The sequence below is a fragment of the Lagopus muta genome, chromosome 10 (genome assembly GCF_023343835.1).
Source record: "Lagopus muta isolate bLagMut1 chromosome 10, bLagMut1 primary, whole genome shotgun sequence".
Classification (NCBI taxonomy): domain Eukaryota; kingdom Metazoa; phylum Chordata; class Aves; order Galliformes; family Phasianidae; genus Lagopus; species Lagopus muta.
In genome coordinates, this window is record NC_064442.1 from 18,770,162 (window position 1) to 18,781,055 (window position 10,894).

A 10,894-nucleotide genomic window follows, 5' to 3' on the forward strand; every position below is an offset into this window, starting at 1 on the left:
GCCGGCTGACGTCAGCGGGCCGGCGGCGGCGGAGCCGAGCGGGGCCGAGCGCGGCCGGGCCGAGCCGAGCGGCGCCGAGCGGTTCCGAACGGTTCCGAGCGGCGCCGAGCGGGGCGGGCGGGCCGGGCCGGGCCGGCGGGGCGGGGCGCGGCGGCGGCGGCGGCGGAGCGGCCATGGCCGCGGCGGGCAGCGGCGTGGCGGCGGCGGAGGCGGGGGCGGGCCCGGCGGGGGCGGCGTTCAGCACCGCGAACAGCGGCCGAGTGAACGGGCTGAGCCACCCGCCCGGCGCCATCGCCATGAAGGACCACGACGCCATCAAGCTCTTCGTGGGGCAGATCCCGCGCAACCTGGAGGAGAGCGACCTCAAGCCGCTCTTCGAGGAGTTCGGCCGCATCTACGAGCTCACCGTGCTGAAGGACCGCTTCACCGGCATGCACAAAGGTACGGCGGGGAGCCGGGGCCGGGCTGGGCACCGTGAGGAGGGGGCGTCCCCGGGGTGGGCAGCGTGAGGGGAAGATGCCCCTGAGGTGGGCGCTGCCAGGTGGGTTCAGCCCTAGGGTGGGCGATATCAGGTGGGTACGGCCCTGAGGTGGGCACTACGAGGTGGAGGTGCCCTGAAGTGAAGGCACCGTGAGGTGACGTTACCCCTGAGGTGGAGCTGCCCCTGCGTACCACCCTAGATATAAGACAGAGGCACCTCTGTGGGGAAGGCACCGCTGAAGTGAAGGAGCCGTGAGGTGGAGGCGTACCCCTGTGTTGGGTTATTTACCCCTGAGGTGGGGCACCATGAGCTGGAGGCGCCCATCTGAAGCAGAGGAACGAATCCCCGGGATGGGGACGCTCACTGGGGGCTGGGAGCTGCTATAGGAGCACCCTGGGCCAGAGCCCCCCCGCAGCTGGGAGCACCACCTGGATCTGCAGCACCAGCGTGGGACTGTGGAGCTCCGGCTGCCACCTGGACAGGGCCCTGTGCTCCTCTGCAAGCTGTCAGCGTGTCCCCAGGCCGTGGGCAGCACCTGCCTCGTTGGGAATATTTTGGAAGCTGGAACTCATCACCGGTGGATGTCAATGTGCCGATGAGGTGGGGTGACCACCAGACTCCCTTGTTCTTGGCACTGTGGCCTCTAAAATGCCTCTGAAGCCGTGTTTGTGCCCCAAGCCAGGGGCTTTGCATCGTGCTGCCCCTCAGCTCTTCATCCAGCATCAGCTTTGGCCACCATGGCCCAGGAACACGACGTGACTGCGGATGCTGCTCTAATTCAAATGCCATCCGTGCTCAGGGTGAGCCTCCGGGCACAATTGCTGCCATCGTCACTGCCCTCCGAACTTCTCCTGGGCACTGTCCCCATCATTGCCCGCAGGGAGGAAAATCAAAGGCAAGGCGAGCGGAGCGGAGGAAGCCAGCTTGATTACAGATGGTAAACACTGGAAACGCAGGCTGCTGGGAAGGACCCGGCGCTCGGGCTGAAGCGAGCCGCAGCATCAGCCTCCCCTCTCCACCTCAGATTTAGCCGAGGGCTCTGTCCTTGCTCCCACCAGCGCAGATTTGCCCCAAGGGGGGTGAAGGACCCCATCCTCGTCGCCCCCCACTTCGCTGCTGCGCTCCCTCTCCTCCGAGGCACGCTGATTGTACTTATTAAGAGTTATTAATACTTAATCAGCTGGCGGATTTAATTGTGCCAATATTAAAAATGCATCAATGTCAATTTTATTCATTAAATATTTACTTTGTTGAAGGGAAACTGTTTTGCTGCTGTTTTAATATCACTTTCCGAAGCTTTTGGATGTGACCTCGGTAAATCCGAGGAGCCCTCGGATGGGGAGCAACGTGGCAGCACGGGGCCAGGGCAGGGACCGGCCATCCCCCAACGCGAGCTGTGGGGTCTGAGTGCTTGGCAGTGTGAGCTGGCGTGGGAAAACCTCACCCCAGGCACGCTCCTGCTCCCGAAGTGCCACGACGTGATGCTGGAGGAGCCGGAGTGCCGTCGCCATCCGCAGCAAGGAGGAAGCTCTGGGGTGCGCGGCGTCGACGCTTGGAAATGCGCTTCCTGGAGAACGCTGGCTGCGGCTTCCCGCAGGGCTCCCTGGTGCTGTGCTCGGGGCTGCACGCTCTGGCTTTTCTCCTCCTTGCATCCTGCCTTTCTTGCATTCATATCTACCACTCTGTTTTGGGGCTGAGCTGAGGCCTAGCAGTTTCTATTGTGCACACGTGGCCCCAGGATGGGTGATGCGGTGCGGTGCCAGGTGCTAGGGTGGTCAGGTGCCGGTGCACCCCAGTGCTGCAGTAGCCTCTGGCTGGTGGGATTTGGGTTGCTGCGGGTGTCTCCCGGCCACTAATGCTGTCTCCCCATCTCTGCAGGCTGTGCCTTTCTCACCTACTGCGCCCGTGACTCGGCCCTGAAGGCTCAGAGCGCTCTGCACGAGCAGAAGACGCTGCCAGGGGTAAGTGATGGCAGGGAATCAGGGCGAGGTTTGGGCTGGGGGCACGAGATCGCCCTACCCCTGGCCACCCATGATGGCATGGGATGCTACACTGGGCCCAAGGCAATGTGCACAGGCGTCACTTTGCCTCAAGGATTCAGCTGTGATTTTGTCACTGCTGTGAGGAGTCTGGGGAGCTCAGTCAAGCGCCTGGGGACAACACTAGCATGGCCACAAGACCGAGTCTGACACCACCTCCGTCAGTCCCAAGCGTGTGCTCAAACGTGGCTTCATTAAACACGGGCTCATCACATTTAAGCAATCCCCCTCCCCAGGGCCCAGGGTTGGTGGGTGACCAATGCCAGGGGTGCAGCGCAGGCCCAGTGTGACGGACAGGAGCTGCTCCAGCGGCCGCAAACCAAGCATTGATTTTTCTCCCGCCTGCGTGCCGCTGTGCTTTCTGCGGGCTCTGACCTCCCGAGCTTTAACAAAGTGAAAATAAATATTTAATTATTCTTCTAAATCAAAATCAATAGGGCCGCCGCTTGGCTGGGGAAAGCGCGGGCTCCATAAATATAAATACCAACCTTGGGCGTGCGGAGAGGCCTTTTGTTACGGCTGGGAGGGACGTGCCCCCCCCGCGGCCTGGCTGCCATCAGTAGGCTCCAGAGTGAACAACCCCAGGGCGGCCCTGCGGGGGGGCTGAGGCCGTTCGCACAGTGCCACGCGTGCCCATCATCCGCCTCTTTGCAGTGCGTGCACCGCGTGTCCTCGCACACGCATGAACACGGTGCACAGCCGCTGTGTGGTGCTGGTGCCGTGAGGCTGTGCTCGCACTGTTGTTCATGGGTGTGACACCGAGAGGGTATGCGTCTGCAGGTTTGTGCTTGCACGGCCGTGCTGGTGCTTGCACCCCCATCTTGTGCTTGCACACCCGTGCTGCTGTTTGCACACCCCCCAGCTCGCCACCCCCCGGGCCGGATCCCGCCCCTGGCGCGGTGCGGGGCGTGGCCTGGCGGGGGGCGTGGCCTCACGTAGCCCCGCCCATCGGCCCGGCCCGGCCCGGCTCGGCTCGGCTCGGTGGGGCTGCGGCTGCCCCTCTCTCGCCCCGCCTCCCGCGCGCGCCGCTGCGCGAGCCGAGCCGAGCCGGGCCGAGCCGAGCCGAGCCGGGCCGCTTTGGGTGGAGCCGGGCCGGGCCGGCCCGAAGCGAGCCGAGCCGGGCCGAGCCATGCAGCTGCCGCAGGTGCCAGCCCCGGGGCCGCGGCCGCCCGTGCTGTGGGTGCCCGCGGGCTCCAAGCTGCTCTGCATCGAGGTAGGGCCCCCGCCTTTGTCTGCCGGCACGGCCCCGCCCGGCCGGGTGCATCCTTGCGGGTGCGGGGCTGTGCGGGTGGGTGCGGAGCGCGGCTGCACCGCGGGGGGCGGGGGTGGGCGGCGGGTGGAGCCGGGGGGGGTCCCGTCCTGCGGGGGGTCGCAGCCCACCCTGCGTGTGTGTGTGTGTGTGCAAGGGGTGTGCAAGAGGAGTGCGAGGGGTGCGCACGCAGAGGTGCTGCACGCACGCTGTGCGCTGCTCCGGGCACGGTTCTGCCTCTGGGATGGCTGAGCATGCAAGCATCTGTTGGTGGTGCCGGGTGTGCAGCCGTGTAACTGTACATGTGAGTGTGAAAGCGTGTGCCGCGCACGTTCACACCCGGTTCACACCAACGGTGTGGGTGCAGCTGTGCCCCAGGGGTGTGCAAACGTGTGCACACGTGTGCGTGGCACGTGGACACACGGCAGCGTGTGGGTGTGAGCGTGCACAGGGGGTGCTGTGCTGGGAGGGCTGTGCACGGGGGTGTGTGTGCAAGCAGCGCTGCCCAGACCTCATTTTGGAGCTGCCTGAGCGGGGCGGTTGCTGCGCGGGGGAGGTGGGCTGATGCCCATGGCCTTCCAGCAATGGCCGTTGTGATGGTGAATGTGGCTGCTGGGTTGGCTGAGGGACAGCGCCTTTATCCCCCCAAAAATGGAATTCGCCCCTGCCAGCTGCGGTGGGGACCCAAGTATTCCTGTGTCCCTCGATGCCACCACAGGGCTGAGGTCCCCCCCAGCCCGGTCCCTCCCCGGAGCATCCTTGCATCGCACTGACATCTCCTCCCCGTGTTTCCCTGGAGACGAGGCGGTTGCCGTGGAAACCGCCCTCCTCTTCTTCCTGAGCCTTCCTCCTCCTCCTCCTCATCGCCACCCGGGGCTGGCGCTGCCCCCACCTGGCTCTGGGGGTGCCCCACGGTGGCATTTTGGGGTGCAGCGCCCGCACACTGCTTGCACGCTCCTTGCACGCATGCCAGCCCTGCAGGCGTGTGCCCCATCACGCGTGACGGCTGTTGCCGTGACGACCCTATCAAGCACATCAGCGCGGGGGAAGCACGCTTGTTGCCATGGAAACGGCCGTAATTGTCGCACTTTTTCAGAAGAAAAAGGGGAAAAAGGAGGGGGAGAAGTGGGGAAGGGTGGCCCCGGGCTGCGTGGGGAGGCACAGCCATGGGGAAGTGCTGACCCCCTGTCCCAGGGCACACGTGTCACACCTACAGGTGTGGGCACAACGTCGTGCCAGGCGTGTGTCACACCCACACCCGTACAGCCCCGCTGCAGGGTGACGGGAGCCACCACGTGTCTGTGTCAGGTGGCTCTGGACATCTGACCATCCCAAAGCACACCCAGCCCTGCGGGGCCAGGGGCAAACCATCCCCAGAACCCACCCTGCCCCATGTACAGCATCCGTCAGGATGTGACGCTGTGCTGACCGCCTGCTGCCGGTTGTGTGTTGCAGATGAACCGCCCCATCCAGGTGAAGCCGGCGGACAGCGAGGGACGAGGAGGTAGGAACAGCCACCCCAAGGCACCTGGGGGCGATGGGGTGGCGGCACCCAGGGGTGTGCTGAGCCACAGCCTGTAGCTCGGGGAGAGGGCTGAGACCTGGCATCCTCTCATCACACCAATGGAACCCGGAGGCTGGAAATGGCCCTGGGGGACCGCAGCAGCGCCGTGATTGCACTGTGACCACGGGTGCTGGCTGATGGCCAGCTGTGCCCATCTCTGTGTGCAGTGCGGCCGTGCGTGCGCTCAGCACCTGGTCCTGAGCGCGGTCTGGGTGAGCCTTGGAAGGACCTGCAGTAAATTACCCACTCGGTGTCTAGCTGAGGACGGGTTGCAGGTCGATAGGAGCTCCGGCCCCTTGCCCAGGAGCTGCAGGGCCCCTCGGCAGATGCTGGCTGATGTGTAACCAGCAGTGTGTAGCCCCAATCCCGGCACTGATTCCCTGTGTGCTGACGGCCGCGCTGTTGTCGCCTCCCGCCGTTATTTCTGCATTTCCCCGGCAACGCTCCGACAGGGCACCTTATTTTCTTTGTCAGATGCCATTAGCGCACGGTGGGAGCGCGTGACCGCGCGAGGCAGATGCTGGCAGTAATCACGAACTCCTCATTATTTACTCTCCCTTCCCTTGTTTTCTGCTTATCGATGTCCCTCGGGCATGGCCATGGACCGTGGGTTGTTCCGATGGTCTGTCACACAGACACCACTGCTGGCGTTTTGGGGCTCCTTTTGTTTCCTGGCCGCATACCCGTGGTACAGGATGGCATCGTGGTCTCCAGGAACAGCCCCAGCTCTGCCTCACCCCCAGCAGGAGAGGTTTCCCCACGCACACACATTGTAGGGTGCTGTGCATCCTCACCACTGGGTTTTGCGCTGCTGCTGTTCCCTCCGTGAGCCATCTGCACACTGGGGACGGGAAGGGGATGGGCGCCGCGCAGCTCCCCCCGCCGACAGCTCTGCTTTGCCTCCAGAAGACAGGAAGCTCTTTGTGGGCATGCTGGGGAAGCAGCAGAGCGAGGATGATGTCCGGCGCCTCTTCGAGCCCTTCGGACAGATTGAGGAATGCACCATCCTGCGTGGGCCCGATGGGGCCAGCAAAGGTGGGAGCACGGAGCAGAGCCTGGCAGCGAGGCATTGCCCGAACACCTCTTGTCACTGTCCCTGTCCCTCTGCCTGCAGGTTGTGCCTTTGTGAAGTACAGCAGCCATGCCGAGGCACAAGCCGCCATCAGCAGCCTGCACGGCAGCCAGACCATGCCGGTAAGCGCTGGCCGCGCTGTCCCCTAATCCAATCACCGGCTAATTTGATCAGTCTAATTGGATCACAATCCCGGTGTGTTGCCGGGATCGCCTAGGGTTCATCCCTGCCGCATGCCAGGGGTGGGCATGCGGGGCTGTGGGAGAAAGGTGTGGTTTAATTAACAACGAAGGTCAACACCGCAGATGAGGGGGAAAGGAAACAGCGGTCAGGGAGCAGCTGCCGGGAGGGAATAGGGCTGTAATTAAACCCCGCATTGATTGCTGCGTGCTGCGGCCAGCCCAGGCGGCATCCCCAGGGTGCTGCGGCTGCGGGGTGTCCCTGTGCTGGGGTTGCCGTGGGTGACGTGGTGGGGATGTGGTCGTGGCCCCGCTCAGCCCTGCCTTGCTGTGCCGCAGGGCGCCTCATCCAGCCTGGTGGTGAAATTTGCGGACACGGACAAGGAGAGGACCCTGCGGCGGATGCACCAGATGGCGGGGCAGCTGGGCATCTTCAACCCCATGACCATCCAGTTTGGCGCCTACGGGGCCTACACACAGGCGGTACGGGGCCTCGTGGGACAGAACCTGATTTTTGGGGGGAATTCGCCAGAACGTGCTGATCTACCCTCCTCGCTCCTTTTTTCCTCTGTGCCTCACTCGCTTTTCCCTCTCTCCTCGGCTGTCCCCTGTTAGATCATGCAGCAGCAGGCGGCCCTGATGGCAGCGGCGCAGGGGACCTGCCTGAACCCCATGGCCGCCATCGCCGCCGCCCAGATGCAGCAGATGGCCGCCTTCAACGTCAGCGGGCTGGTGGCCGCCCCCCTCACCCCCTCTTCAGGTAGGACCACCCTCCCTCCGGCCGCCCCCTCGGTGGCCGTGGGGCCGCAGCGGCGCTGAGCCGCCCTCCGTCCTCTCGCAGGTACCAGCACCCCGCCTGGCATCAGCACGGCGCCCGTGCCCAGCATCGCCACACCTATTGGCGTGAATGGCTTCAGCCCGCTGCCGCCACAGACCAACGGGCAGCCCGCCTCCGAGACCATCTACACCAACGGCATCCACCCCTACCCAGGTAGCGCCCCGCGGGGCTCAGGCACGTTCCCAGCAAGTGCCGGGAGCCGTCCTTGCTTCCCCTTTGCTTACTCTCTTCCTTCTCCCTTTTTTCTTCCTAGCTCAAAGCCCCACAGTGGCAGATCCCCTCCAGCAAGCCTACGCGGGCATGCAGCACTATGCAGGTCTCACACTGGGCTTTGCACTTCTTCATCTCTCCCCTCTCTGCTCTTTGCGGGTTGGGAGTGAACTGGGCTCACTTTACTGTGTTTGATGCAAGTGTGAGGTGTGGGAGCTGCGGGGCAGTGATGGGGGCGATTCAGATTCAGAGCATAGTCCCCTAATCCCATCCACTGCGTTCCTATTGCCCTCACGCTGGTGCTCCGGCAGATTTTGGAGACAGGCTGGAGGAAAGTTAATTAGGAGCACTGGTGATTGTTTCCAAATTTTCACCGGAAAACCAAGTTCTTGACCCCTGGTCATTGATAAAAATCAAGTGAATGTGCTGCTTTCTTCCTCAGTAATGGCACATTCCTGGTGCTCACAGCATCTCCCTTGGGAGAGCCATTCCCATGTCCATCACCATGGGAGCAAACACCTCAAAAAGAGTTTTAAACCCCAATTGCACCATCCCACTGTGCCAACCCTCTGCTTCCTGATAGAAGGTGGTTGGGAGAGACGAGGCTTTGGAAAGCAGCTACCAGAGCGGTGCCCGTGGGTGCTTGAACCTCTGTGCCACCAAACCCAGCATTCTGGGGATGCGTAGCAGCAGGAGACGTCCCTGTGGGGGCCAGTCCCCATCCTGCGTCGGGGTTTCAGTGCCACATTCTCTGTTCCAGCAGCATATCCCACTGCCTACGCACCCATCAGCCAAGCCTTCCCCCAGCAAGCGCCCATCATCCCGCAGCAGCAGCGAGAAGGTAAGGGGGGCATCCCGCGCTCTGTGTGCTGCCGGTGGCCCCCCGCCTGGCAGCTGACGTGTGGCCCTGTCCTTTGTGTGTCACCCAGGTCCCGAGGGCTGTAACCTGTTTATTTATCACCTGCCCCAGGAGTTCGGGGATGCGGAGCTCACACAGATGTTCTTGCCTTTTGGCAATGTCATCTCTGCCAAAGTTTTTGTGGATCGTGCCACCAACCAGAGCAAGTGCTTTGGTAAGTCGTTGTGTGAGCAAAGCCCAGTGGTGGCTGTCACCGTGGGGCTGAAGGACCACACTGTGTGGGGACAGAAGGATGTACCCTCCTGCTGCCACACTCCTCGTGCTGTTGACGCGACGCCTCGGTGGCCACAGATCTCATCCTCCAGTGTCCCTGCAAATCCATGTCCTTTGGTGTCCCCACTGTCACCTCACCGTCCCCACAGACCTGCTCACCTTGACATCCCCACAGACCTTGTGTCTCTGGGAGTCCAGTCACCTCAGTTTCCCTGCGGACTGCATGTGGGCCTTATCACTGCAGTGTCCCCACCAATCCCATCACCCCAGTGTCCCTCTAGATCCTCTCCCCCAGAGTCCCCATGGACCCCATCACCTCAGTGTCCCCACAAACCTCGTGTTCCTGAAGGTGCCATCACCCAGTGCCATGCAGCCCCACATTCCAGAGGCCGTTCCTGGGCTGAGTGAGCACCCGTGGGGAACGTGGGGCCCGTGGTGAAGTTATGCCATGACCCTGTTGAAGTCAAGCAGCTCGGTGTGGCATTGACAGCAACAAACCCTGTGTCACCCTGTTCCTCACCCCCAGGTTTTGTCAGTTTTGACAATCCGACCAGCGCTCAGGCAGCCATTCAGGCCATGAACGGCTTCCAGATCGGCATGAAGAGGCTAAAAGTCCAGCTAAAGCGGCCAAAAGATGCCAACAGACCCTACTGACCCCTGGCACCCTGGCCCCGCAGAGAGGTATGAAGGCACCTGGCAGCGTCACAGGCCTGTTTATCTTGGGATAAAGAGCGGCTGTTTTGGTTAAAACCACGCTGATGTGGGATCTCGTGGGTCAGCAGTTGCCTGGATCGCTCACGGCGCGTTTGCTGTCTTGCAGGTCGGGCGTCCCGCGGTGTCTGCCGACTTCCCCCTTCCCCAAGTGCAGTATTGAAACCCGTAACTCTCTTTCTTTGCAACATATCCCGGAGGAGGAGGAAGGAGAAGAGGAAGAGTTGATGGAGAGAAGAAAAGAAAAAAAAAAAAAAAAAAAAAAAAAAAAGCGAAGAAGAGAGCCATTCTGGTCGTAGCTTTTCTATTTCTTTTTTGATTATTTTTTCCAACTGGTCTTGTTTGTTTCTTAACGGGAACGAGAGAGCGAGGAAGGCAGGAAGGAGGAGAGTGACGCGGCGTTGGGGCTGAGATTTGCTGCCGGGAGAGGACTGAGGCCCGGGCAGCCGGGATGTGAGCTACCTTTTATAAGCACTCATTTGCTGCTACAAATTTCCCAAGAGGAATGAGGAAAAGAGGCTCCGGATGGATTATAAACCAAAGCCAGCGGGACGAGACCGGCCTCGGGCGATTCACCTGGAGGATGCTTGTTTGGAAAGGGAAATCTTGGTGGTTTTTTTCCACGTCTGGCTGGGAAAAAGAGGGAAGAAAAAGGATAAGAGGATGTTGGACTTATAGAAGATATATATAAATAAGTATATATATATATATATCCCATGGAGCAGGGCAGCGGGACACGCGCTTCCCCCTGCTTGTCACTGGCACAGGGACATAGGATTACTTGTTTCAGAGTCATATCATTCCTTAGAGTTTAGGGACCAAAGGACTATTGCTTTTTTAAATATATATATAAATAAATTAATTTAAAACACACACACACACACAAACTTAAAAAACAGGAAGAAAAAAAATGTATGAAACGCCTCGGGCGCATGAGCTGCGAGCGGCGCCGGGAGGAGCACGGCTCAAGGGCTCGGTGTGGGGGGCAGTTTGTGGCCAAGCGCCGGGGGGGACGCAGAGGGGATTTTGGGGGGTGAACGTGGCCAAAAGAGCCCTTGGTCGCCTGCGGGAGACGGCGAAGCGATTTGCTTCTTTGGCTCTTTTGTGAATTCTTTTCTTTTTTGTTTTGTTTTGTTTTTCAGCCAAAAACGATTAAATAAAAAAATGTGAGGTTTCGGCAGAAACAAAGCGAAGTGAAATAAAATTATTTTGTCAAAATCGTCACCTTGGTTTGTTCTTTGGAGCAATGGCTGCCGCGAGCCGGGCCGACACCAGCCGTGTGTTTGGAGGAGGAGATGCTGCGGACTCACGCGGACCCGACCTGCGCACACAGCTGCTCCTTTGGGGATTTTGCTTTGTGTTTTTCCCAGGAATCGCCATTTCCCAAAGGAATTTGTCCCCGGGGCCGAGCAGCGGGAG

The 10,894-nt window shown here is 61.1% G+C and overlaps 1 protein-coding gene across 7 annotated transcripts; it reads left to right on the forward strand.

The window, feature by feature from the left end:
* The first annotated feature begins 173 nt into the window (after positions 1 to 173).
* On the forward strand, positions 174 to 10,697 carry CELF6 (CUGBP Elav-like family member 6). Of its 7 annotated transcripts, none has more exons than XM_048956144.1 (13): positions 174 to 441; positions 2,360 to 2,442; positions 5,225 to 5,273; positions 6,240 to 6,368; positions 6,448 to 6,527; positions 6,924 to 7,067; positions 7,200 to 7,344; positions 7,426 to 7,575; positions 7,676 to 7,738; positions 8,393 to 8,473; positions 8,562 to 8,705; positions 9,291 to 9,445; positions 9,585 to 10,697. In XM_048956144.1, the coding sequence occupies exons 1-12, from the start codon at positions 174 to 176 to the stop codon at positions 9,416 to 9,418; spliced, it is 1,464 nt and encodes a 487-aa protein (XP_048812101.1). In that variant the 3' UTR covers positions 9,419 to 9,445; positions 9,585 to 10,697. The 7 variants fall into 7 exon arrangements, with proteins under 7 accessions (XP_048812101.1, XP_048812102.1, XP_048812103.1 ...); XM_048956145.1 differs by having other exon boundaries at positions 8,396 to 8,473; XM_048956146.1 differs by having other exon boundaries at positions 216 to 441; positions 6,243 to 6,368.
* The last annotated feature ends 197 nt before the right edge of the window (positions 10,698 to 10,894 follow it).